This window comes from Pseudorca crassidens, chromosome 8 (assembly GCF_039906515.1).
Source record: "Pseudorca crassidens isolate mPseCra1 chromosome 8, mPseCra1.hap1, whole genome shotgun sequence".
NCBI lineage: Eukaryota > Metazoa > Chordata > Mammalia > Artiodactyla > Delphinidae > Pseudorca > Pseudorca crassidens.
Genome location: NC_090303.1, coordinates 21,740,405 through 21,767,976, shown reverse-complemented (window position 1 = coordinate 21,767,976; position 27,572 = coordinate 21,740,405). Strand labels below are relative to the sequence as shown.

Below are 27,572 nucleotides of genomic sequence, written 5' to 3'. Positions count from 1 at the left end.
GTGGGATCTTCCCAGACCGGGGCACGAACCCATGTCCCCTGCATCGGCAGGCAGACTCTCAACCACTGCGCCACCAGGGAAGCCCTGCCTGTAAAGCTTTTGACTTCTCCATCGAATCTGAATGAGATCCTTGCCGGGTAGAGTAATCTTGGTTGTAGCTTCTTCCCTTTCATCACTTTAAATATGTCATGCCACTCCTTTCTGGCTTGTAGAGTTTCTGGTGAGAAATCAGCTGTTAATGTTACGGGAGTTCCCTTGTATGTTATTTGTCATTTTTCCCTTGCTGCTTTCAGTAATTTTTCTTTGTCTTTAATTTTTGCCAAATTGATTACTGTGTGTCTAGACGTGTTTCTCCTTGGGTTTATCCTGCCTCGGACTCTGCGCTTCCTGGACTTGGATGGCTTTTTCCATTCCCTGTTAGGGAAGTTTTTGACTTCCCTAACATGGGAAATATTTTCTCGGGTCTTTCTCTCTCTCTTCTCCTTCTGGGACGCATATAATGCGAATGTTGTTGCATTTAATGTTGTCCCAGAGGTCTCTTAGGCTGTCTTCATTTCTTTTCATTCTTTTTTCTTTATTCTGTTCTGCAGCAGTGAATTCCACCATTCTGTCTTCCAGGTCACTTATCCATTCTTCTGCCTCAGTTATTCTGCTACTAATTCTTTCTAGTGTATTTTTCATTTCCGTTATTGTATTGTTCATCTCTGTTTGTTTTTTCTTTAAATCCTCGAGGTGTTTTTTCTTTAATTCTAGGCCTTTGTTAAACATTTCTTGTATCTTCTCGATCTTTGCCTCCATTCTTTTTCCGAGGTCCTGGATCATCTTCACTATCATTATTCTGAATTCTTTTTCTGGAAGGTTGCCTATCTCTACTTCATTTAGTTGGTTTTCTGGGATTTTATCTTGTTCCTTCATCTGGTACATAGCCCTCTGCCTTTTCATCTTGTCTGTCTTTCTGTGAATGTGGTTTTTGTTCCACAGGCTGCAGGATTGTAGTTTTTCTTGCTTCTGCCGTCTGCCCTCTCGTGGATGAGGCTATCTAAGAGGCTTGTGAGAGTGTGATTTTCTGATAATTACAGATAGCATGCCTAATGTTTAGTATCTATAAAATTACATCCAGAATATCTTAAAAGGCATTATCAGCCCATGTCAAGATTCTACAGCTATTGTCAGGGACATCAGGGATTACTTGCTTAGCATCTACCTACCCAAGCACAAGAGTGGGAGGAGGAGCATCCCAAGCAGAAAGTATAATATGTATAAAGATCCTGAGGTAGTAAAGAATTTGGTTTGTTTGAGGAGCTTGAAAGTGGCAGTGGGGCTGGAGGAAAGAGAATGAGAGGAGCAGGCACATGAAATGATATCAGAGGGGTTGGCAGGCATCTGTTTAATTAATGGTAAATGTTCTTTCAAATTTTGGTCTTTCTCCGATTTTATTTTTGTTTTATTAGACGTTGTTGGTTATTCCCTCAACATTCCACACATGACTACACTCACCTGATTCTCTTACAACATTTTTCATCTTCTCTCTTTAGTATCCTTCATGGATTTATCTTCTTCCCATTCTTTAAATATTGGTGTTCTATTGTGTTCTTCCTGGGTACACATCTCTCCTTACTCCCTACACTGTCTCTCCGGATCTTGGCCACATTCACACCTCCATGCTGATGACTCCTAAATCTGAGTCTTCCTTCAGGATCTCTCTCCCAAGCCTTTGGCCTGAATATCCCACACACTCTAACTCAGTCTGATAAAACTGACGTCACCTTTCCCTCAAAACCTGCTACTTTTCCTACATTACCTAAGTTTCTTTCAGGTAGGACTTCCATCCGCCCAAAGCCAGATTTTGGAATCATTCTTATCCTCCCCCTCACCCCCAGGCTCTTATCTTCCACATCCAATCAGTCATCAAGTTCTTTCAATTTTACCTCCTAAGTAGTCTTGAATATGTTCTTTCCATACTACTACTGTCCTATGACCTAGTTCAAGAACTCCTCATCTCTTTCTTTAACTACTGAAGTAACTCCCACTGGTCTCCCCTCCAGTCTGTCACCCTGAGAATAACCCAAATAATCTAAAATGGGAGGCTGACTCTGACTGTGGCTCCCCTTCTAGATGCTACTTCATCATCCACTGATTCAAGTCCAGGCTCCTTGGGGATAACGTGATATTCCCTCAGTGACATCTCCTTTCACAGTATATTCTAGCAGTACTAAGCTACGTAAAGTTCCTTCAACAAGCATGCATTTGCATGCTTCTGTGTTAGACAGACTGAGTTAATAGATCCTTTTCTCTGCTTCCTCTACCACGACACCTGCCACACCATATTTAAATTAGTCACACCCTTCCAAATTGGGCTGCAGGGAACAGATCTTATTCAAATTTGGTGCCCTAGAGCTCAGCATTTGTTCCTTCATTCAATGTGTACTTATCGAGTGTCTGCTACCCCCAGGGAAAACAGCAGTGAACAAAACAAAGTCTCAGCCTCATGGATCTCACATTCCAGTGAGGGGACTCCAGGAGATGGCCTACACAGTAGGCACTCATGGTGAAAACTTTTGAAAATCAGGCAAATGAAAGAGTCTTCTTAAAGCCTCTGTCTAAGCATACTGTCTGGAACATTGCTCTGACTCATTTTTCCTTTAAACAAGTATGGTGGTGACTAAAACAGTTTAAGCAACAGATTGAACTGCCCTAACTGTGGATCCTGTGGTCTTCAGCAAATGATAATTCTCCTAACTAGAGTGGAAAACATTTTCCTGTATACATGGAGATATAACCTTATATTCAAACAATCCTCTGGGGTAAGTAGAGAACAGATAACATCCCACTAAATTAGACATTAAGAAAAAGTTATGGAAAGTTAAAGAATTTTAAAGATAGCTTAAAATACCATCACATTAATAAGCTATTTCCTTCACTTACAAACCCTATCCTGTTTATATTGGAAAAGTTGATGTTTTTCCTTTTCTATAAAATATGCTTATTAGATAACTTCCTAAGTAACTTTTATTCATGGATGATGTAATACATTAGTCACTATTGTCCACAAAAAGAATGGCCGAAGACAGTAAAATAATTATAAAAAATGTATAAAGTTTGAAATAACTGTGTTCTCTTCTTGGCTTCCCCCATTTAAATTAGCTCTCTCAATTAAACATCTTTTTGGATTTCTAAATATCTGTAGTTTTGCCTTTGCTGATTAACTTGCTCATAAGTATCCATGACTTTCTGAACACAGTGCCCCATCACCCACTGCAACCCTAGAGAGCTTTTCTACCTCCAAAGAGTAAATTTCACTGATTTCCCTGCTTATTTCTGGAGCGCTTATACATCTCTATAAAGCTGTCTTGCAGGTGACTCAAACTAAACATGCCTATTTTCCCAACCTGTAGCCAACCTGTTCCTCCCCCTATGGAAGGGACACAGCTCAGTAAAGGACACCACCATTTATACAGATGCTCAAGCCAAAAATCTGGCATCATCCTTGATTCCCTCCCCCTCTTCCTTACCCCCATACTCCTTCTATCCCTAGCTCCCCTTGATTCTTTCTTCTAAATGTCCCTCAATCTGCTGTGCCAGCCCTACTACCATCTCCCTGGTTATAGCCCTAATATAGACCCTCATAATTTTTCACCTGGATTACTTTATAATTGGTCACTAGTACATCTGTCATCCCCATGTCTATCCAGCAGATAGAGGGACCTTTTCAAAATGTCAGTCTGACTGTGTTACTGTCTAATTGACAATACTGAATGTCCTTCCATTGCCAACAAGGCAGAGAACAAACTCCTCACTGTGGCTTCTGGGCCCCTTATGACCTGGCCCCCGCCTACCTCTCAAACATCATCTCTCACCACTCTCCTCCTAATCAAGCTATACCTAAATGTGCAGATTTCCTTGATGCGACCATACTTTCAACCTCTCTACCTTTGTGCGAGCTTTTTCTTTGGCTCACCACATACTCTTTCTCCTTCTCTCGTAAAAGAAGATCTTCTCTGACTCTCTGAGCCAGGTTAAGTTTCCCATCTGTTTGTTTCCCACACCCATCATGTTTTGTAACCACTTGTCTCACACCTGTCTTCCACTAGAATGTAAGGGCTAGGAGGAGGGGCCCTGTCTGTTTTGTTCAGCCCAGTATCCCCAGCACCAAGCACAATGTAATTGGAGTATATTTTTGTTAACTAAGTAAGTAGTGTGATTGTAACTAAAAACTCACTAGTGAAAAGAATTGTGAGTGAACATAATTATTAGAAAACATAAATTGTTTTTTTCCCAAAGGCGTAAGTGGTCACATTTGATCTCTGGTGAATATCTGTAACATTCCAGAGTTTAAATCTCGAATGTTAAGTCTATAGTCATATTTGCACTTCATCAGACCTACAATCCAGGCTGGTGTTTAGCTGCCTGAGTTGACATCTGGGCTGACTCATTTTAATTTGACTGTTTGAGGTTAGCTTCCACAGCTGTTGTAGCACTATGTTGTCAATGATTTGACTTTTAGATCACAATTTAACTTACTTGGAGGAAGAAAACAACAGCCTTCAGAAGACATATTTTTCAGACTTTTGGCAGAAAACAACTAGCTTTCTTCTCCATAGGTGCTCTTTCAGATTGTGTGTATTCTTTACAAGAAAATTAAAAGTGAATGGGACTTGAGGCTATATTCCTAAGTTTTTAACTTTTCCTCAGTTAAAAATTTTAACATATGGTCTTCGAAAATAAAAACTGAGCTTTTCGCAAATGCTAAAAACTAGGATAGAGCATCTGAGCCTACCTTCGTTAATTCAACAAATGTTCACCAGATCCTTCAGGCTTGTGATGAGTGCTGTGGTGGAATTATATTTTGATGTACTTTAAAATGTGCTTTGATCCTTCTTGTTACCCTGTGACCCTTCAGACAACAGCCTGGCCTTCTACTTATATGTGTCAGGGAAGGGTTTTTACAGAACAACACAGGAGAAAGACATCCTAGACTTGTAAGCTTTAAATTCTAAACCCTGAAAGACTTGGAACATGACATTTTTAAAAACCATGTAATCAGTTGGAACATTTCTTCCACCCTCAGATTAGACAAAGAATCTATGCCAAGAGAAGAGACTGGGAGCAAAGAAGAGAAGAGGGGAGAGGAGCAGAGGGGGAAGGAGAAGAGAAAGGAGAGAGGAGAAGAAGGGAGAGAGAAGCGGGGGAAGGAGGGGAGAGTGGAGGAAGAAGAGGGGAAGGGAGAGCAGGAGGGAAGCAAAAGAATGAGGTGCTGGGATACAGGGCCCTGTTCCAGACCTCCCTGGACTCTATCTCCTGATAGGTTTGGGGGTCTAAGAGTACATGAGAACTCATTCTACCTTTCCCTGGTATGGCTGTGCAAAGCGACAAGGCAGGAGAGTTTTCCTACGCTCATCATTTTACCAGCTAAGATCTAATAAGGAAAATAAAAACAACTCTAATTTCAAACTGAGGAAATTTAATTGTGAAAGAGAATTGACGACATAGATGTTAGAGAACTGAGAAGCCTAATGGAATAATGACAAAATCTAGAGATTTAGCAGCAGGAAACCACTACCACCCCTATGCTGGAAAGACAACGGGAAGCAATGGTGTTTATTAGAGCCCAGAGTCCAAGGTCAGGAGGGAAGCTAGAACCACAGCAGTTCTGACTAAAGGGAGTAGATCACAAAAGACATGCAGCTGATGACAATAATGAAAGGAAAGGTGGAGGAAAACCTGGCCTCTCCCTCCTTCTGACCCTCCCATTGTGCACAAATGCCTCACAAGCACCAAACCCAACTGGAATCTAACTGACATGAATCAGCCATTCTGCAGGAGAGTGAGAAGGGTGAGGCACGGGTCTGAGGGCAAATACACCCAGATGTAACAGCAGGAAAATGTCTGCAGGGGATGTCTGGGATTGTGGACCTAAGAAGGCCTCACAGAGTCCCCATGCCCCAGGATGACCCGGAGGGGCCCAGAGCAAGGGCCCCTATGACAAAGGAGCCTGAAGACTTGAAGGGGGGCTTGGAGCCAGGAAAGGGAAGACACATCAGGAATTTACCTGGAAGGAAACCAAATGGGCCCTCAGACATCTCACTGGATTCCACCTTGGACAAAAGACAGCATTGAGAAGACCAGGCTTGATTCCACCATGAGTTGACTACATGTAACTGCCCTGAGCTCCCACTCTCATACTACATTTAGACAACACTCCAGGGAAGGGAAGAGGAGACCACCTAGCAGAATGGAGGCTGAATCTAAATTCACTCTTAGATAAAGAAAGGAAAGAACCTGAACCAATGAACAGACATAGTTATTTAAAAGAGCCCAATGAATATGTAGGGAAGGATGGACATATAACACAGGTATCAGTAATGCAGTGAGAAACAGAAACAGGTCATGTTAAAGAATGTACTGTGGCTGGAGATGTACATAGAGAAGTTCCTGTACTTGCCTGTAAGGTAGGACTTCTCAGAGAAGGCCTCAGAGACAGGTGATATTTGATGAACTTGAGGGATGAATAGGGATTTAGCAAGCAGATGGGGGAGAGATCCTCACCTCTGTTGTCCTCTTCTATCCCTCCCAATGCTTTGATTTTTAAGAGAAGCCAGTACATTCCTTATCTAACTACAGTCCATTAAAGTCTTTCAGAAACATGACAGATCTCTGGGTTTATCTTCATTTTGATTAGTAAATGGGGCAGTGCTGGAATGATAGGATAGGTGTGACCTGTGTTTCAACTCTGACGAGTAGCAACAGCAGCTTGCAAGAAATGAGTTTCTTAAAATGTATCCTCTTATAGATTTGTAGAGGCCATTTCTAGACTTCAGTTTTGAACTAAGGACTTGGATCTCAAGGCACTCAGGTAGTCTTATAGAATATACAATCCACAGGAAAAATATACCTAAGCCATCCAAAATATATCTCCACAATAACCAAATGTCTATAATTGAAACACATGTCAGATCTATCACATAAAACTCTGATCTGTCAGGACTTTCCTCAAAATACTGTGTTTTGCCAATTTTTAAAGAAGAAAAACAAGACCATTGATTTACAAATAACTTCATCCATCGCTATTCCAGAAACAATATTCGCAAACTTGCCCTTTATAATCCAATATTCTAAGAAATAAAAATAATTGTTCTCTCCATTGTTTACACAATGGAAAATGATTATATTACAGAAAGCAATAGAAGTCATTGAATTGTTTTTACCTCATTAGAGATGTCTGTTCCAGAGAGATCTAGTGATACCAAAGAAAAGATGTTTACAATAAATTCAACTCCTAGGTCAGTCAGATGTTCACAATTTCGTAAACTCAAGTAGTCTAAATTAGAGCAGCTGAAAGAAAGTAGCATGAAGAGTTCATTTTAGCTTTTAATCACACTCAGTAGAAATTTCTTCATATTAAAAACTACTTGGGGAAAGCAAATGCTATTGAAACAAGGATTTTCCTTTTCTTGTCATAAAAGTAAGCTTAAAAGTGTAAATAATTGCGACTTCCCTGGCCGTCCAGTGGTTAGGACTCCGCGCTTCCACTGCAGGGGGCACGGGTTCAATCCCTGGTCGGGAATTAAGATCCCACATGCTGTGGGCAGCACAGCCAAGGAAAAAAAAAAAGTAGAAATAATTGACATTACAAAGTTGAATGAAAGAGAGGTGGATTATTGTATAAAACATTCTGTGATTTCATTTCATATTGCAATTTCTATTAAGAAAAAATATATTACATGCATACAAAAACTATCATGTAAATACCACGATTGGGACCGCCTTCTTTCGCGGCTTTGGGATACACCAGAAATACATCTACACGTGGAGCAACTCCTAAATACCACGATGAATGACCACTAAAAGTGCAAAGTTAAATTTCTCACTTATCTTTACAAGTGTGTTACAAGAATTGTACTTAACCCTTTAGTGTACACAAGACCTTTTACAAGTAAACAGGATCAAGAATAAACCCACCAGCTAGAATATCCCTTGGGAAACACTGTAAAGGTTTACGTAGAGATGATATCCTTGAAAAGTACAGAGAAGTCACCCAGGTATAGCTATTCATAACTTCATGAGTGATTCGATCTCAGACTTTCTGCAAGTTGAAATTTTATAAGAAACGCCTTAGATATAGTCAAAAGATTCATTCATTCCATGACTCCAATGTCTTATTTCATTTTGCTGAATATTGGACCAGCTTCTGGACATCCCTCATGTTTTCCAAATGGCTTCAAAAGTCTACCTCTGATCTGTCCTATTAACAAATATACGATTACTAATAACATGATGTAAAATATTATTGTTTTATCATACCACTCTGATAGTTTTGCAGTAGAGGCATCACCCAGGTGGATACAGTTACATAAATTTAGCTCTCTTATCTTTGTGCTTGCAGGACCATCAAGAAACTGCTTTAGTCCCATGCCACCAATTCTGTAGGAAAGAGTAAGAAAAGCTCTACATGTGATTTTATGTATAAATATGTAGAATACTATTAAAATAAGTTACTATACCCAATACATTCCAAAATAGCAAGGTGATATCTATATCTGGTATTTTGCCAACATTTGTAAACCAAATTTGATTATATAGCTTTTATTTTAATAGAAAATATATAAATGATAGTAATGGGAGAAATATTACTAAAAATGGTATTCCTATTCATCTGTTCATTTAATTAGGTGGCCTAATTATTAATAAAACAGATAGCCTATAAGGTTTCTTCCCTGGGGTTAAAATGTGATCATGTTAAACAGTGCCTGACGCAATCTCCTGCAAAAGAAAAAGACAAAAGCTTAGGATAGCGAGAACCAAGCCTAACAGTCAAACTACTGTCAAAATCTTGGAGGAATTTCCACTAAGTACAGGTCAATTTAGCTGGACTGGGAACCTAATAAGTTACCTAAAGATCCTTTCTTTCTGAAGCAGAGAAAATCTGATGCTGTAAGATCTTGACCTCAGTCTTCCCATACTGTCCTTAATCATAGACACCTATGTGTCAGTGCCATCCCTCCCACCCCTCCCATGTAAGTCCACATTTATAAATGATTCTCTGAATTATAAATAGTCAACAAGAAACAGATTTATAATAAGATGACAACAAAAACAAAGAAAATTGTGCAGTGGTATTAGGTAAAGGTAAATAAAATTAACACAGGGGTGATAATTTTACATAGAGTTAGAATACTATACTAGTAAAAATATTAAGCAAGACTAACAGGGTAATTTTACATTGATTAGGTATCACCCCAATGAAGATAATATGGTTGGGTATAGAATTTAGGGAGCATATTCTTTACTGCCATGAAATTGCATACAGTGAAATGGTGTAATGATGTAACAATTAAAATATATATGTGTGTGTGTGTGTGTGTGTGTGATAAAAAAAATCAGACTATCCATAGAAATTAACACAACATTGTAAATCAACTATACTTCAATAACATAATTTTTTTTTTTTTGCGGTACGCGGGCCTCTCACTGTTATGGCCTCTCCCATCGCAGAGCACAGGCTCCGGACGCGCAGGCTCAGCGGCCATGGCTCACGGGACTAGCCGCTCCACGGCATGTGGGATCTTCCCTGACTGGGGCACGAACCCGTGTCCCCTGCATCGGCAGGCGGACTCTCAACCACTGCGCCACCAAGGAAGCCCAGTAAAATAATTTTTTTAAAAAATCAGTGTGGTTAAGACTTCATGCTTCCAATGCAGGGGGCACTGGTTCGATCCCTGGTTGGGGAACTAAGATCCCACATGCTGTGCAGTGCAGCCAAAAAAAACCAACAACCCCCCCCCCAAAAAAAAAACCCTAAAAAATCAGACTGGCCTTGGATTTCTCCTCTGTAACAGAAATACCAAACATATAAATGTATATATATTATATAACAATATAAACAATATTAATAAAAAGATCAATTATAAATAATTTTCTGTTACAGAAGAGAAATCCAAGGCCAGTCTGGATTCTTTTTTTTTTTATTTGGTAATTTTAGTCATGAACTTTTATGCAATATATAATATAGCATAAATACAAAATGAAAGAAAAATAAAAATTCAAAAAGAACATAATTAAGATACAATTTTGTATTAGACTTAGCTTTTGACAAACAGAAAAGGGGCATAAAGTTTAAGTAATATAATTAATGTAATTTAAGTTCCATGGACTATTCATATATATTCAACATGATAAACAACATAACCATCATCTTTTTCACCAGCATTACCCCTAAATAAAGATCCCAAAAGACAGAAGTTGTACAGGCTGTATTTTTGTACCATGATGTCATAAAATGAAAAATTAGTAACAATGATAATTAGATATAAACTACATGGATATCTGAATACATTTTTAATAAATAATTCTTGGGTAAAGAGAAAATCAGATAAGTATTATAAAACTATATATCTTTCCAAAATTTATATATTTAACATAATTTCAATTAATAATAGGATTTTTTCTGAAATATGACAAAATTATTCTAAAGTTCACTTGGAAGAATAAACTGGCAAAAATATCTAATAACTTAAAAGAAGACTACTAATAAAGAGTCTCATTCTATTAGATATTAAAACATATTATAAAGCAGTAATAATAATAAAGGGTAACATTCCTTGAGTGCTTATTATGTGCCAGACACTATTCTAAGTACATTACATGAATTAACTTATTTGATCCTCACAACAATCCTGAGTATATACTCTTTTTTTTTTTTTTTTTTTTACATATATCCACTCTTTTTTATTTTTTATTTATTTATTTTTTTTAAACATCTTTATTGGAGCATAATTGCTTTACAATGGTATGTTAGTTTCAGCTTCACAACAAAATGAATCAGTTATATATATACATATGTTCCCATATCTCTTCCCGCTTGCGTCACCCTCCCTCCCACCCTCCCTATCCCACCCCTCCAGGCGGTCACACAGCACCGAGCTGATCTTCCTGTGCTATGCGGCTGCTTCCCACTAGCTATCTACCTTACGTTTGGTAGTGTATACATGTCCATGCCTCTTTATTGCTTTGTCACCGTTTACCCTTCCCCCTCCCCATAGCCTCAAGTCCATTCTCTAGTAAGTCTGTGTCTTTATTCCTGTTTCACCCCTAGGTTTTTCATGACATTTTTTTTTTTCTTAAATTCCATATATATGTGTTAGCATACGGTATTTGTCTCTCTCTTTCTGACTTACTTCACTCTGTATGACAGACTCTAGGTCTATCCACCTCATTACAAATAGCTCAATTTCGTCTCTTTTTATGGCTGAGTAATATTCCATTGTATATATATGCCACATCTTCTTTATCCATTCATCCGATGATGGACACTTAGGTTGTTTCCATCTCTGGGCTATTGTAAATAGAGCTGCAATGAACATTTTGGTACATGACTCTTTATGAATTATGGTTTTCTCAGGGTATATGCCCAGTAGTGGGATTGCTGGGTCATATGGTAGTTCTATTTGTAGCTTTTTAAGGAACCTCCATACTGTTCTCCACAGTGGCTGTATCAATTTACATTCCCACCAACAGTGTAAGAGGGTTCCCTTTTCTCCACACCCTCTCCAGCATTTATTGTTTCTAGATTTTTTGATGATGGCCATTCTGACTGGTGTGAGATGATATCTCATTGTAGTTTTGATTTGCATTTCTCTAATGATTAGTGATGTTGAGCATTCTTTCATGTGTTTGTTGGCACTCTGTATATCTTCTTTGGAGAAATGTCTATTTAGGTCTTCTGCCCATTTTTGGATTGGGTTGTTTGTTCTTTTGTTATTAAGCTGCATGAGCTGCTTATAAATTTTGGAGATTAATCCTTTGTCAGTTGCTTCATTTGCAAATATTTTCTCCCATTCTGAGGGTTGTCTTTTGGTCTTCTTTATGGTTTCCTTTGCTGCGCAAAAGCTTTGAAGTTTCATTAGGTCCCATTTGTTTATTTTTGTTTTTATTTCCATTTCTCTAGGAGGTGGGTCAAAAAGGATCTTGCTGTGATTTATGTCATAGAGTGTTCTGCCTATGTTTTCCTCTAAGAGTTTGATAGTTTCTGGCCTTACATTTAGGTCTTTAATCCATTTTGAGCTTATTTTTGTGTATGGTGTTAGAGAGTGATCTAATCTCATACTTTTACATGTAGCTGTCCAGTTTTCCCAGCACCACTTATTGAATAGGCTGTCCTTTCTCCACTGTACATTTCTGCCTCCTTTGTCAAAGATAAGGTGACCATATGTGCGTGGGTTTATCTCTGGGCTTTCTATCCTGTTCCATTGATCTATATTTCTGTTTTTGTGCCAGTACCATACTGTCTTGATGACTGTAGCTTTGTAGTATAGTCTGAAGTCAGGAAGCCTGATTCCTCCAGCTCCATTTTTCGTTCTCAAAATTGCTTTGGCTATTCGGGGTCTTTTGTGTTTCCATACAAATTGTGAGATTTTTTGTTCTAGTTCTGTGAAAAATGCCAGTGGTAGTTTCATAGGGATTGCATTGAATCTGTAGATTGCTTTGGGTAGTAGAGTCATTTTCACAATGTTGATTCTTCCAATCCAAGAACATGGTATATCTCTCCATCTATTTGTATCATTTTTAATTTCTTTCATCAGTGTCTTATAATTTTCTGCATACAGGTCTTTTGTCTCCTTAGGTAGGTTTATTCCTAGGTATTTTATTCTTTTTGTTGCAATGGTAAATGGGAGTGTTTTCTTGATTTCACTTTCAGATTTTTCATCCTTAGTGTATAGGAATGCCAGAGATTTCTGTGCATTAATTTTGTATCCTGCTACTTTACCAAATTCATTGATTAGCTCTAGTAGTTTTCTGGTAGCATCTTTAGGGTTCTGTATGTATAGTATCATGTCATCTGCAAACAGTGACAGCTTTACTTCTTCTTTTCCGATTTGGATTCCTTTTATTTCCTTTTCTTCTCTGATTGCTGTGGCTAAAACTTCCAAAACTATGTTGAATAAGAGTGGTGAGAGTGGGCAACCTTGTCTTGTTCCTGATCTTAGTGGAAATGCTTTCAGTTTTTCACCATTGAGGACGATGTTGGCTGTGGGTTTGTCATATATGGCCTTTATTATGTTGAGGAAAGTTCCCTCTGTGCCTACTTTCTGCAGGGTTTTTATCATAAATGGGTGTTGAATTTTGTCAAAAGCTTTCTCTGCATCTATTGAGATGATCATATGGTTTTTCTCCTTCAATTTGTTAATATGGTGTATCACGTTGATTGATTTGCGTATATTGAAGAATCCTTGCATTCCTGGAATAAACCCCACTTGATCATGGTGTATGATCTGTTTAATGTGCTGTTGGATTCTGTTTGCTAGTATTTTGTTGAGGATCTTTGCATCTATGTTCATCAGTGATATTGGCCTGTAGTTTTCTTTCTTTGTGACATCCTTGTCTGGTTTTGGTATCAGGGTGATGGTGGCCTCGTAGAATGAGTTGGGGAGTGTTCCTCCCTCTGCTATATTTTGGAAGAGTCTGAGAAGGATAGGTGATAGCTCTTCTCTAAATGTTTGATAGAATTCGCCTGTGAAGCCATCTGGTCCTGGGCTTTTGCTTGTTGGAAGATTTTTAATCACAGTTTCAATTTCAGTGCTTGTGATTGGTCTGTTCATATTTTCTATTTCTTCCTGATTCAGTCTTGGCAGGTTGTGCCTTTCTAAGAATTTGTCCATTTCTTCCAGGTTGTCCATTTTATTGGCATAGAGTTGCTTGTAGTAATCTCTCATGATCTTTTGTATTTCTGCAGTGTCAGTCGTTACTTCTCCTTTTTCATTTCTAATTCTATTGATTTGAGTCTTCTCCCTTTTTTTCTTGATGAGTCTGGCTAATGGTTTATCAATTTTGTTTATCCTTTCAAAAAACCAGCTTTTAGTTTTATTGATCTTTGCTATCGTTTCCTTCATTTCTTTTTCATTTATTTCGGATCTGATTTTTATGATTTCTTTCCTCCTGCTAACTTTGGGGTTTTTTTGTTCTTCTTTCTCTAATTGCTTTAGGTGCAAGGTTAGGTTGTTTATTCGAGATGTTTCCTGTTTCTTAAGGTAAGATTGTATTGCTATAAACTTCCCTCTTAGAACTGCTTTTGCTGCATCCCATAGATTTTGAGTCGTCGTGTCTCCATTGTCATTTGTTTCTAGGTATTTTTTGATTTCCCCTTTGATTTCTTCAGTGATCACTTCGTTATTAAGTAGTGTATTGTTTAGCCTCCATGTGTTTGTATTTTTTACAGATCTTCTCCTGTGATTGATATCGAGTCTCATAGCGTTGTGGTCGGAAAAGATACTTGATACAATTTCAATTTTCTTAAATTTACCAAGGCTTGATTTGTGACCCAAGATATGATCTATCCTGGAGAATGTTCCATGAGCACTTGAGAAAAATGTGTATTCTGTTGTTTTTGGATGGAATGTCCTATAAATATCAATTAACTCCATCTCATTTAATGTATCATTTAAAGCTTGTGTTTCCTTATTTATTTTCATTTTGGATGATCTGTCCATTGGTGAAAGTGGGGTGTTAAAGTCCCCTACTATGAATGTGTTACTGTCGATTTCCCCTTTTATGGTTGTCAGTATTTGCCTTATGTATTGAGGTGCACCTATGTTGGGTGCATAAATATTTACAATTGTTATATCTTCCTCTTGGATCCATCCCTTGATCATTATGTAGTGTCCTTCTTTGTCTCTTCTAATAGTCTTTGTTTTAAAGTCTATTTTGTCTGATATGAGAATTGCTACTCCAGCTTTCTTTTGGTTTCCATTTGCATGAAATACCTTTTTCCATCCCCTTACTTTCAGTCTGTATGTGTCTCTAGGTCTGAAGTGGGTCTCTTGTAGACAGCAAATATATGGGTCTTGTTTTTGTATCCATTCAGCCAATCTGTGTCTTTTGGTGGGAGCATTTAGTCCATTTACATTTAAGGTAATTATCGATATGTGTGTTCCCATTCCCATTTTCTTAATTGTTTTGGGTTTGTTATTGTAGGTCTTTTCCTTCTTTTGTGTTTCTTGCCTAGAGAAGTTCCTTTAGCAGTTGTTGTAGAGCTGGTTTGGTGGTGCTGAACTCTCTCAGCTTTTGCTTGTCTCTAAAGGTTTTAATTTCTCCATCAAATCTGAATGAGATCCTTGCTGGGTAGAGTAATCTTGGTTGCAGGTTTTTCTCCTTCAACACTTTCAATATGTCCTGCCACTCCCTTCTGGCTTGCAGAGTTTCTGCTGAAAGATCAGCTGTTAACCTTATGGGGATTCCCTTGTGTGTTATTTGTTGTTTTTCCCTTGCTGCTTTTAATATGTTTTCTTTGTATTTAATTTTTGACAGTTTGATTAATATGTGTCTTGGCGTATTTCTCCTTGGATTTATCCTGTATGGGACTCTCTGTGCTTCCTGGACTTGATTAACTATTTCCTTTCCCATATTAGGGAAGTTTTCAACTATAATCTCTTCAAATATTTTCTCAGTCCCTTTCTTTTTCTCTTCTTCTTCTGGAACCCCTATAATTCGAATGTTGGTACGTTCAATGTTGTCCCAGAGGTCTCTGAGACTGTCCTCAGTTCTTTTCATTCTTTTTTCTTTATTCTGCTCTGCAGTAGTTATTTCCACTATTTTATCTTCCAGGTCACTTATCCGTTCTTCTGCCTCAGTTATTCTGCTATTGATCCCATCTAGAGTACTTTTAATTTCATTTATTGTGTTGTTCATCGTTGCTTGTTTCATCTTTAGTTCTTCTAGGTCCTTGTTAACTGATTCTTGCATTTTGTCCATTCTGTTGTCCATTCTATCTCCAAGATTTCGGATCAACCTTACTATCATTATTCTGAATTCTTTTTCAGGTAGACTGCCTATTTCCTCTTCATTTGTTAGGTCTGATGGGTTTTTATCTTGCTCCTTCATCTGCTGTGTGTTTTTCTGTCTTTTCATTTTGCTTATCTTACTGTGTTTGGGGTCTCCTTTTTTGCAGGCTGAAGGTTCGTAGTTCCTGTTGTTTTTTGTGTCTGTCCCCAGTGGCTAAGGTTGGTTCAGTGGGTTGTGTAGGTTTCCTGGTGGAGGGTACTAGTGCCTGTGTTCTGGTGGATGAGGCTAGATCTTGTCTTTCTGGTGTGCAGGTCCACGTCTGGTGGTGTGTTTTGGGGTGTCTGTAGACTTATTATGATTTTGGGCCGCCTCTCTGCTAATGGGTGGGGTTGTGTTCCTGTCTTGCTAGTTGTTTGGCATAGGATGTCCAGCACTGTAGCTTGCTGGTCGTTGAGTGAAGCTGGGTGCTGGCGTTGAGATGGAGATCTCTCGGAAATTTTTGCTGTTTGATATTATGTGCAGCTGGGAGGTCTCTTGTGGATCAGTGTCCTGAAGTTGGCTCTCCCACCTCAGAGGCACAGCACTGACTCCTGGCTGCAGCCCCAAGAGCCTTTCATCCACAGGGCTCCTTAATTTGGGATGATTGGTTGTCTATTCAGGTATTCCACAGATGCAGGGTATATCAAGTTGATTGTGGAGCTTTAATCCGCTGCTTCTGAGGCTGCTGGGAGAGATTTCCCTTTCTCTTCTTTGTTCTCACAGCTCCCAGGGGCTCAGCTTTGGATTTAGCCCCGCCTGTGCGTGTAGGTCGCCGGAGGGCGTCTGTTCTTTGCTCAGACAGGACGGGGTTAAAGGAGCCGCTGATTCGGAGGCTCTGGCTCACTCAGGCCCGGGGGTAGGGAGGGGCACGGAGTGTGGGGCGGGCCTGCGGCGGCAGAGGCCGGCGAGACGTTGCAGCCTGAGGCGCGCCTGTGCGTTCTCCCGGGGGAGTTGTCCCTGGATCCCGGGACCCCGGCAGTGGCGGGCTGCACAGGCTCCCCGGAAGGGCGCGTGGCCAGTGACCTGTGTTCGCACACAGGCCTCCCGGTGGCGGCAGCAGCGGCCCTAGCCGCTCTGGGCGGCCCTAGCCACGTCCGTCTCTGGGCTCCGCACCCCTAGCCGCGGCCCGCGCCCGTCCCTGGAGCTCTCTCAAGCAGCGTTCTTAATCCCCTCTCCTCGTGCACCAGGAAACAAAGAGGGACGTAAAAGTCTCTTGCCTCTTCGGCAGTTCCAGACTTCTCCCCGGACTCTCTCCCGGCCAGCCACGGTGCACCAACGCCCCGCAGGCTGTGTTCACGCCGCCAACCTCAGTCCTCTCCCGGCGCTCCGACAAAAGCCGGAGCCTCAGCTCCCAGTCCCGCCCGCCCCGGCGGGCGAGCAGACAAGCCTCTCGGCTGGCAAGTTCCGGTCGGCCCGATCCTCTGCGCTGGAATCTGTCCGCTTTGCCCTCCGCACCCCTGTTGCTGTGCTCTCCTCCGCGGCTCCCAAGCTCCCCCACTCCGCCTCCCGAAGTCTCCACCCGCGAAGGGGCTTCCTAGTGTGTGGACACTTTTCCTCCTTCACAGCTCTCTCCCGCTGGTGCAGGACGCGTCCCTATCCTTTTGTCTCTGTTTAGTTTTTTCTTTTGCCCTACCCAGGTACGTGGGAGGTTTCTTGCCTTTTGGGAGGTCTGAGGTCTTCTGCCAGCGTTCAGTAGATGCTCTGTAGGAGTTGTTCCACGCGTAGATGTATTTCTGGTGTATCTGTGGGGAGGAACGTGATCTCCGCGTCTTACTCTTCCGCCATCTTCTATATACTCTTTATTTTCCCCATTTTACAGATAATGTACTGTGCAAGATTAGACAGAAAACAGATAAATGAATGGAACAGAAAAAATAGCCTGAAAACAGACATTTATATACTAACACACACACACACACATATACTGACATGTGTATGTGTATATATATGGATGTGTATATATAGATATATATATACATTTATATGATAATTCTGGAGGCATAAAAATCAATAGAAAAGGACTTTACAGGTAATGGTCCAAGTTAATGGCTTAATGCAGTTAATCCTAAACCTGGCTGTGCATCAGAAGCACCTATGTTGTTTTTTAAAAAATATATAAGCGAGTGTTCCGTCCCTAGATATTCAGATTCAGTAGCTCTGGGGTAGGGCTTGGGCATATGTAGTTTTATTCAGCTCTTCAGGTGATTCTGCTGCCCTGGAATTTTCACTTTTAAATCATATATATTTTTGAAATTTATCTTTTTATTATTACTGATTCCTAATTTAACTGCATTGTAGTTAGAGAATATAGTTTGTTACCAATACTATGAAAGTTGTGGGAACTTGCTTTAAAACTTCATACATAGTCCATTTTTTGAAGGATTGATATGTGGTTGAGAAAAATGTATACTTTGACTGTCAAACTTCCTGTTTTAGGTGTATCTCTTATAGATGAATTTTAAAAATCTAATCTAAAACGCTGATATTAAACCTTCTCTGTCTTTTGTTATACTCTATCACATTTTTCTTTTTATTTTTTCACTCTGCTGTCATTTCTTCAGTTATCTTCCAGCTTTGTACTTCTCTTCTTCAGTGAGTTCTAATCTGCTGATTAGCAATTCATTTTCTTTATTTCAATAACTATATTTTTTATTTCTAAAAGTTAGTTTTTCAAGTAAATCTAGTTATTTTTATCACATTTTGTTGTCTGCTCATATTTCTGCTTCCATTATTTATTTCTTCAACTATTTCATATATAGTTACTTAATATTCTGTGATAATTCTAATATATGAATTATGGAAGTTCAAATTTATTTTGCTTCATGGTGACTCATATCTTTGTACATTTGATGGTCTTTAATTGCGAGTACCTATTTATTTGACTTTAACCTATGGGAACTTTGGATGCCTAAAGAGAAGGTGCTTTCCTTCAGAAAAGCTTTGAGCTAACTTCTTCCAGGGGTCTAGGTACTATCTACCTGAGACCACTGTGTTCCCCTTGAAGAGGTCCAGGCACTGCAGAAGTCTCATCCTGCTTCCCTATCTTGAGTCTCGCTAAAACTGATTGTCTCAATGCCAATGTTGAAATGAACATTTATGCTCATAGCAGCTCTATCTTTTATGTTTGCTTGGTATTCACTGTTTGTCTTAGAGAGTCTACTCATTGAGAAGGTGGTGAAGAATCATGATATTGGATATTTCTCGTACTCTTTGTGGGCTCAGCAATGTATTGAAAGTATGTTTCATCCAAGATCTAAATTGTTTGTAGCAAGGAGTTCTTTGAAGTGTTTTGTCAACTCTACTGCTGGACGCAGAAAAACCTCCATTTCTTTTTAAAATTAGGTAACCTGCAGAAGCCTGAGTGAAATATATGAATGCAATTCAATTTTATTTCACATGTTAATACAGATAGGGTTAGCTGTTACACACACACACACACACACACACACACACACACACACACACAGTTATCCTGCTTGCATTATGGTGCCAGCTTGCTCATGAGCTTACAACCAAGATGCCAGCTGGAACTTTAATCATCCAACGGATTGACTGAGGGTGGAGGGTCTGCTTCCAAGTTCACTCACATGGCTGTTGACAGGAGGCCTCAGTTCCTTGCTGGCTGTTGACTGGAGGCTTCATTTCATAATCCAGGTTTTTCCCATTTCAAATCCTGTCTTTACCTCCCCTCCACAACCCATGGTGCCTCCCCATTTTAATAATAGGGAACATGAGTTAAGATTTTGTGTAGCTTAGCTTATTACTCTGACTTGATTTATGTTTTCCCAAATATTAGCCAATTTCATTGTAGATCAAATGCTATTTTTTTATCATCTGGCCCTTTAATATTATAAGAAATTTATACAAGCAAGAGGCTGAGCTATCCACCGGGGAAGAAATTTTAGCAAGAATTTGATCCTTGCCCACCTGAGAATACCGGGATAGAAGCCCATTTGTAACCCAGCTGAAGAAAGGGTTTCAGTAAGAACTTGCCCTCTGTCCATCTGTGAGCAAACCCACACAGAGGAGAAATCTAACTAGTACCCAAGAGGAAACACTTCAGTAAGATTGGTTCTTCATAAGCAAGTTGGAAAGTCCATTTGGGAAAAAGACCTATTAACTGAACTAGCTGTGAGAACCATCACTAGGAAAGGTGGCCCATAAGTGTTCCAGCAAATTCATTTAATCTTACAAGGGCCTGTGATTCCACATATCCTGAGCATTCCCTGACAATGCCCCTACATAACTAGTCTGGGTTGGGTGCCCCTCCTTTGTTTTACCGCAGAACTATGCATTTACCTCCACTTGGACTCCTGGCTTTCATGTTTACTCTCCTAACCGATGAGCATCTTGAGGAAGTCTGGAACATTCTAGATAATCAGTGTTTCTTGACTGAATGACTCATTACCTTACACAATTTGCCAGATTCAACACAGTAAGCTGCTTCAAAGGTGAGAGTGACTTGAGGCTACCATCTGTTATTCCATTGCAGTCCACCATGTAAATGTGACTGATATTTGGAGAATTCTTGTCTATAAATTTGAAGCACACATCAGTAATCCTTTTATTTCCTGTTTTTTTTTAAAAAAAGAAGTATTGTATTTGAATTGCCACAAGATTAAAAGTAAAATTAATGCTAAACCACTTTTTAACATCACAGACCTTCAAATCGGATCTTTCTGAGGTCACAAGTAGAAAGAGCTTTGAAAGTACAATCGGAAATATGTGGTGCACCAATGAAAACTACTGATGTAATTCGATGGCATTTTTCAACTAAAGCCTTTAGAAGAAAAAAAAAAAAGATTAACCAGAGTATAGAGAACAAGCTTATGAAAGTGATGAGGTTATTTTCTTCCTCTCAATATTTTCAGAAACAGACACATTAGCTATTAAATTGTCCTAATTTCAAAGAAAATGGGACGTTTTTTCAATGTATTTTAGTACACTTACATTTGAGTAATGCGTAGGAATCAACTAAATGATGTTACAAAAGTAAGGGAGGGCTTCCCTGGTGGTGCAGTGGTTGAGAGTCTGCCTGCTGATGCAGGGGACACGGGTTCGTGACCCGGTCCGGGAAGATCCCACATGCCGCAGAGCGGCTAGGCCCGTGAGCCATGGCCGCTGAGCCTGTGCGTCCGGAGCCTGTGCTCTGCAACGGGAGAGGCCACAACAGTGAGAGGCCCGCATACCGCAAAAAACAAACAAAAAAAAAAGTAAGGGAAAACATGAGAAAATGGAATGCTGAAAAGAATCACTACATTTAGAAGCTTGACATGTAGAATTAGACTTAAGGTTTATGCTTAAGCCACAATATCATTGAAATAAAAATATCCTAACTGTGCAACGAAGTTTCTCAGGGTATTTAAGGATTCAAATGTGTGTGTATAAATTTCCTAATGATTTTCTTATATAAGAAAACTAAAATGAAAAATCCATTCATATTTTTCAATAATTCAAGCCTCTAGAAAATGTGCCAACCAAATGTGACTGAAAAGAAAATATAGTTTCCAACTACATACTTTTACACAGTTGTCCGTCAGAGTTGGCGTGTCATTGATGGTCAGATGCCTAATCCCACTGCAGCTGTTTGCAATGTTCCTGAAGCCTTGGACTGAAATCTGAATTGTACAGAGTTGGTGAAAATGTGGGAGAACCCATTAGTATGACCTCTAATAAAACCCTAAGATAGTAATAGCCAAAGTTATGTCATGATTTTGCTACTGTGTTTTAAAATTGAAACCATAAAATATTGCAGACATAAAAGGAAACAAAGAATCTAATCTTGATTTCTTTAATTTTTATATGTAGGTTTTGTGAAATTATCATCACAGTTAGTCTAGTTAACTTATTATTCTATTTTTTATTGAGGTAAAATTCATATAACATAAAATCAGTCACTTAAAAGGTCATTTAAACATTCGTAATTTTGTATAACCACAACTTCTACGTAGTTCCAAAACATTTTTATCACCCTAAAAAGAAACCTTTTACCTATTAAGCAGTTGCTCCCCATACTCACCTTTTCCCAGCCCCTGGCAATCACTAATCTGTTTTCTGTCTCTATGGATTTACCCATTCTAAATATTTCATATAAGTGGAATTATACAGTATGTGGTCTTTTGTGTCTAGTTTCTTTCACTTAATGTTTTTGAAGTTCATCCACAATGTGGTATATATCAGTACTTCATTTTTTATGGCTGAATAATGTTCTGTTTTATGGATATACCACATTTTGTTTATCCACTCATCTGTTGATAGATATTTTGTATATTTTGAATAGTGCTGCTATGAACATATGTGTACATCTATTTGTTTGAGTACCGGTTTTAAATTCTTTTCGGTATATACTTAGGAGTGAGATTGCCAGATCATATGGCAATTCTATGTTTAACTTTTTAAGGAACGACCAAAATATTTTCTACACTGGCCATACTATTTCACAGTCTCATCAGCAATCTACAAGGGTTCCAATTTCTCCACATCGTTGCCAAAACTTATTTTTTATTTTTCCATATTTTCCTTTTGCAAAAAATTTCCTAATGAGTTTGAGGTGGTACCTCATTGTGATTTTGATTTGCATCTCCCTAATGACTAATGAGATTGAGCATCTTTTCATGTGCTTATTAGTCATTTGAATGTCTTCTTTAGGGAAATGTCTACTCAAGTCCTTTGACTAATTTTCAGTTGGGTCATTTGTCATTTTGTTGAGTTGTAAGAGTTCCTTATATATTCTGGATTCTAGACCCTTAGGTATATGACTTAAGAATATTTTCCCCATTCTTTAGGTTATCTTTTCACTTTTTAATAATGTCTTTTCATGCACAGTTGTTAATTTTGATTAAGTCCATTTCTCTGTTTTTTCTTTTGTTGCATATGCTTTTTTTTAAGCAATGAATATTTATTTATTTATTTTATTATTTTTTTAACGTTTTTATTGGAGTATAATTGCTTTACAATGCTGTGTTAGTTTCTGCTTTGTAACGAAGTGAATCAGTTATACATATACATATATCCCCATATCTCTTCCCTGTTACGTCTCCCTCCCTCCCACCCTCCCTATCCCACCCTTCTAGCTGGTCACAAAGCACTGAGCTGATGTCCCTGTGCTAGGCAACTGCTTCCCACTAGCTGTCTGTTTTACATTTGGTAGTGTATATATGTCCATATATACACTACCACTCTCTCACTTTGTCCCAACTTACCCTTCCCCCTCCCCATGTCCTCAAGTCTATTCTCTAGTAGGTCTGCGTCTTTATTCCCGTCTTGCCCCTAGGTTCTTCATGACCTTTTTTTTTTTTAGATTCCATATATATGTGTTAGCATATGGTATTTGTTTTTCTCTTTCTGACTTACTTCACTCTCTATGACAGACTCTAGGTCCATCCACCTCACAACTCAATTTCGTTTCTTTTTATGGCTGAGTAATATTCCATTTATATATGTGCCACATCTTCTTTATCCATTCATCTGTCAGTGGACACTTAGGTTGCTTCTATGTCCTGGCTATTGTAAATAGAGCTACAATGAACATTGTGGTACAAGACTATGCTTTCAGGGGTCATTTCTATAGTTTGTTGCATATGCTTTTGATGTCATATCTAATAATCCATTGCCACATCCAAGGTCATGTAGATTTACCCTCAGTATTTTCTTGTAAGTTTTATCATTTTAGCTCTTATATTTAGGTCATTGTTCCCTTTTCAGTTGATTTTTATATATGGTGTGAGGTAGGGATCCAATTTCATTTTTTTGCATGCATATATCTAGTTGTCCAGCACGAGCTATTGAAGAGAATATTTTTTCCCCCACTGAATGGTCTTGGCACCTGTGTTGAAAATCAATTGGCCATGACAGTATAGGTTTATTTCTGGACTCTCAATTCTATACGTCTGTCCGTATGCCAGTACCACACTGTTTTGATTACTACAGCTTTGTATACTGATTTCTTTCTTTCAACTATCATTATCCACATTAATGGAAGCAGCAGTGGTACAGAGTATTCAAAGTAATTACTGGTCAAAAGATCAAATATCTTCACCTATGAATGAATTACCTTAAAATAACATGTTATTTAGGCTCCATTTCCTAACAAATGGTCATGGATGGGAAATGATATACTGATTCAGTAATGGGAAACTGAGACTCTATCCAGAAACGAACATCAGGGGGAACTCTCCCACAGAGTCATCTTCACAATAGCATGACAGTGAGAATGAGGAACAGCAGTTGTATATATTATGATCTTAATCTTGTTTTAAAAAAGTATGTGTTGGGACTTCCCTGGCAGTTCAGTAGTTAAGACTCCACACTTCCAATGCAGGGGGCATGGGTTCAATCCCTGGTGAGGGAATGACATGCCACATGGTGCAGCCAAAATAAGTAAAAATAAATAAAAAAATTAAAAAGGTATGTGTCACAGACAAATGGACAAAAAACTAGAAAGACACATTTCAAAATATTGTTTGTTATCTTTGGATGCTAGGATTATGGATTATTTTTATATTCTTTTATATTTTAAAAATTTTATATAATGAGTGTATAATTCTTCTGTAATCAGAAAGCAATTTATATCAAAGGAAAGAAGGAAATTCAGTCCTCTTCTTCACACAGTAGACTTACAGTCACATACCTAAAGAAAGTGCTGCTGAAGTAAGCTGAAAGTGAGCATCTACTGAGAACTTCTGCTCCAGGACATGGTCCTTTTAACTTATTGAAAAGCCAAGACACTGGGTGATACTTGGCCTAAAAGTATCTTGCTAGATGATTTCAAAGACTTCCTGGTAAAGCTCAGGAATACATCTGTGGAATTCCTCTTTCTCCCACTCTTTAGTCAGTGACTGGAAGAAAAAGTTGCTGATCAGAAGATCCAAAATGTTCTATGAGAGACTGTGGTGAGCTCAATGAGTCCAGGAGGATTTGTAATAACTACCATTTAAGTAACACTTATTGTGTACCAGGTACTCTTTTAGGCAATTTTCATATACTGGTCTATATAATCCTCACAACCACCTATTGGGAGGTATTTTTTTTTTTTTTTACAAATGAGAAAAATGAGGCCCAAAGCAGTTAGGTAATGCGTGCAAGGTCATCTAGCTCATAAATAGTGGAGCCAGGATAAGAATCCAGGCAGTCTAGTTCCAATGTAGTCATTAAACTACACTACCTCTTAAAAAGATCAGCTTGCATTACTGCGCTTAAAAGGACACAAAAGACCTTTCTTTTTTTTTTTTTTTTTTTTTTGCAGTACGCGGGCCTCTCACTGTTGTGGCCTCTCCCGTCGCGGAGCACAGGCTCTGGACGTACAGGCTCAGCAGCCATGGCTCACAGGCCTAGTTGCTCCGCGGCATGTGGGATCCTCCCGGACCGGGGCACGAACCCGTGTCCCCTGCATCGGCAGGCGGACTCTCAACCACTGCGCCACCAGGGAAGCCCCTTTCTTTTTTTTGAATTTTACTTAATTAATTTTTTTATACAGCAGGTTCTTATCAGTTATCCATTTTATACATACGTCAATCCCAATCTCCCAATTCATCACACCACCACCACCATCGCCCCCGCCACTTTCCCCCCTTGGTGTCCATACGTTTGTTTTCTATATCTGTGTCTCAATTTCTGCCCTGCAAACTGGTTCATCTGTACCATTTTTCTAGGTTCCACATATATATGTTAATATAGGATATTTGTTTTTTTTCTTTCTGACTTACTTCACTCTGTATTACAGTCTCTAGATCCATCCACGTCTCTACAAATGACCCAATTTTGTTCCTTTTTATGGCTGAGTAATATTCTGTTGTATATATGTACCACATCTTCTTTATCCATTTGTCTGTCGATGGGCATTTAGGTTACTTCCATGACCTGGCTATTGTAAATAGTGCTGCAGTGAACATTGGGGTACATATGTCTTTAAAAGGACACAAAAGACCTTTTGCCACTGGACTCTGAGAGAAACCTGCTGCCTTGTTCCTTCACTTTTGGATCCAGATGCTAATGCTACTGTGTTAGTCAGGGTTCCCCAGAGAAAGAGATCCAATAGGAGATAGATGGATAGATGGATGGATGGATGGATGGATGGATGGATGGGTGGATAGATAGATAGATAGAAACATACATACATACATACGTAGATACATAGAGTTATTATAAGGAATTGGCTCATACAACAATAGAGACTAAGAAGTCCCAGGATCTGCAGTTGGTAAGCTGGAGACCCAGATGAGCTGAAGGTATTGTTCCAGTCTGAGTCCAAGTCTGAAGGTAGGAAAAGACCAGTGTTCTAGCTTGAAGACAGTCAGGCAAAGAGAGTGTATTTTCCCTTTCTCAGCCTTTTTGTTCTATTCAGGCCTTCAACAGATTGGATGAGACCCCCACACTGGGGAGGGCAATCTGCTTTACTTAGTCTCCTGACTTAAATATTGATCTCATCCAGAAACACCCTCACAGACAAACCTAGAAAAATGTTTATCCAAAAAACTGGGCACCCCATGGCCCATCCAAGTTGACACACCAAAATTAGCATCACAGCTTCCTTGAAGACTTTGGACATTGACTTTTCCTAAGACTCATGGTTGATGCTCTTTTTGCTCTTGCCTGCTTTGTCCTGGCTGATCATCTGCGCTTGCCTGGCCACATTTTTTTTCCAGATTAGCATCTTTGAGACCATTCATCATATCTGGCACCACTAACTGTCTGAATCATACACAACTGAAAAGAAAGCCCTAAGACCTTATTGTTGCCTCACATTTTCAAGTTAAAACAGAAACTCTCTAGCCTTAAAGTTTTAATTCTAAATACTTAATTAAGGAACTTTAGTGTCTTAAATTATGAAATTGGTAGGGTAAGAATTCCATTTTTTAATATTTTATTGAAGTATAGTTAATTTACAATGTTGTGTTCATTTCTGCTGTACAGCAAAGTGATTCAGTTATACATACATATATATATTCTTTTTCATATTCTTTTCCATTATGGTTTATCACAGGATATTGAATATAATAGTTCCCTGTGCTATATAGTAGGACCTTGTTTATCCATCCTATATATACTAGTTTGCATCTGCTAATCCCAAACTCACGATCAAAAATTCAATTTTTAATGCATGTGTATGAGTATTATTTAACTTGTGTAGCCTGATTTCATTATTTAAATTGTATAGCTTAATTTTTATTATTTAACTTGTGTACCTTTGTGAGAAATCATGTTTTTCAGCACTGTGAGCGTTCTCACAGAGTACATGTGATTATACCATGTTGTGAAAGGTCTTAGCTCATAACTGACTCCTCACACGTAAAGACGTACTATAAAATGGCTGGAGGTGGGAACAGTAGGAGAAGAGACAGGCTATTCTAAGGAGCTTGGACGTCTATAGACCGAGGTAGCCCCAGGAGATAAGGAAATGGAGACTCAGGTCTCTTGATCAATTTTCTCCAGATTACAAATTGATCAGGCAAGAACACAGGTGTGCAAACTCTTAATCCAGTACTCCTTCTGATTAACATTCTTCAACAATAACATCCAGTTCAAATGTTCCATTCCAGCTTCCATAGTTCTTCAAACCTAGTCACTCCAGCCAGAAAGACATCCAACTTCTTCAATACTCAGCGGACCTCTCTGCTCTTTGTCTGACCTTGTTACCTCTCCCTGCCTCTTTCTCTTTTCATCTAATCAAGCCTTAACTATTCCTCAAGTTCCAGTGACTCCAGCCCTATTCTGCTACCTTCCTTCTCTTTCCCTTACAGGTCTATAAGTATTTTAGCCTA

The 27,572-nt window shown here is 39.0% G+C and overlaps 2 protein-coding genes across 2 annotated transcripts in view; one reads left to right on the top strand and one right to left on the bottom strand.

The window, feature by feature from the left end:
* FBXL13 (F-box and leucine rich repeat protein 13) overlaps nucleotides 1-27,572 on the bottom strand; it is a 194,497-nt gene that overhangs the window by 42,699 nt on the left and 124,226 nt on the right. Inside the window, 5 exon segments of the mRNA XM_067746011.1 lie at nucleotides 7,207-7,332; nucleotides 8,302-8,421; nucleotides 20,222-20,384; nucleotides 20,476-20,593; nucleotides 21,333-21,431. Coding sequence (XP_067602112.1) covers nucleotides 7,207-7,332; nucleotides 8,302-8,421; nucleotides 20,222-20,384; nucleotides 20,476-20,593; nucleotides 21,333-21,431 — 626 coding nt within the window.
* The window catches only part of FAM185A (family with sequence similarity 185 member A), a 150,383-nt gene that overhangs the window by 112,246 nt on the left and 10,565 nt on the right, over nucleotides 1-27,572 (top strand). The gene's annotated exons all lie outside the window — the stretch shown is intronic.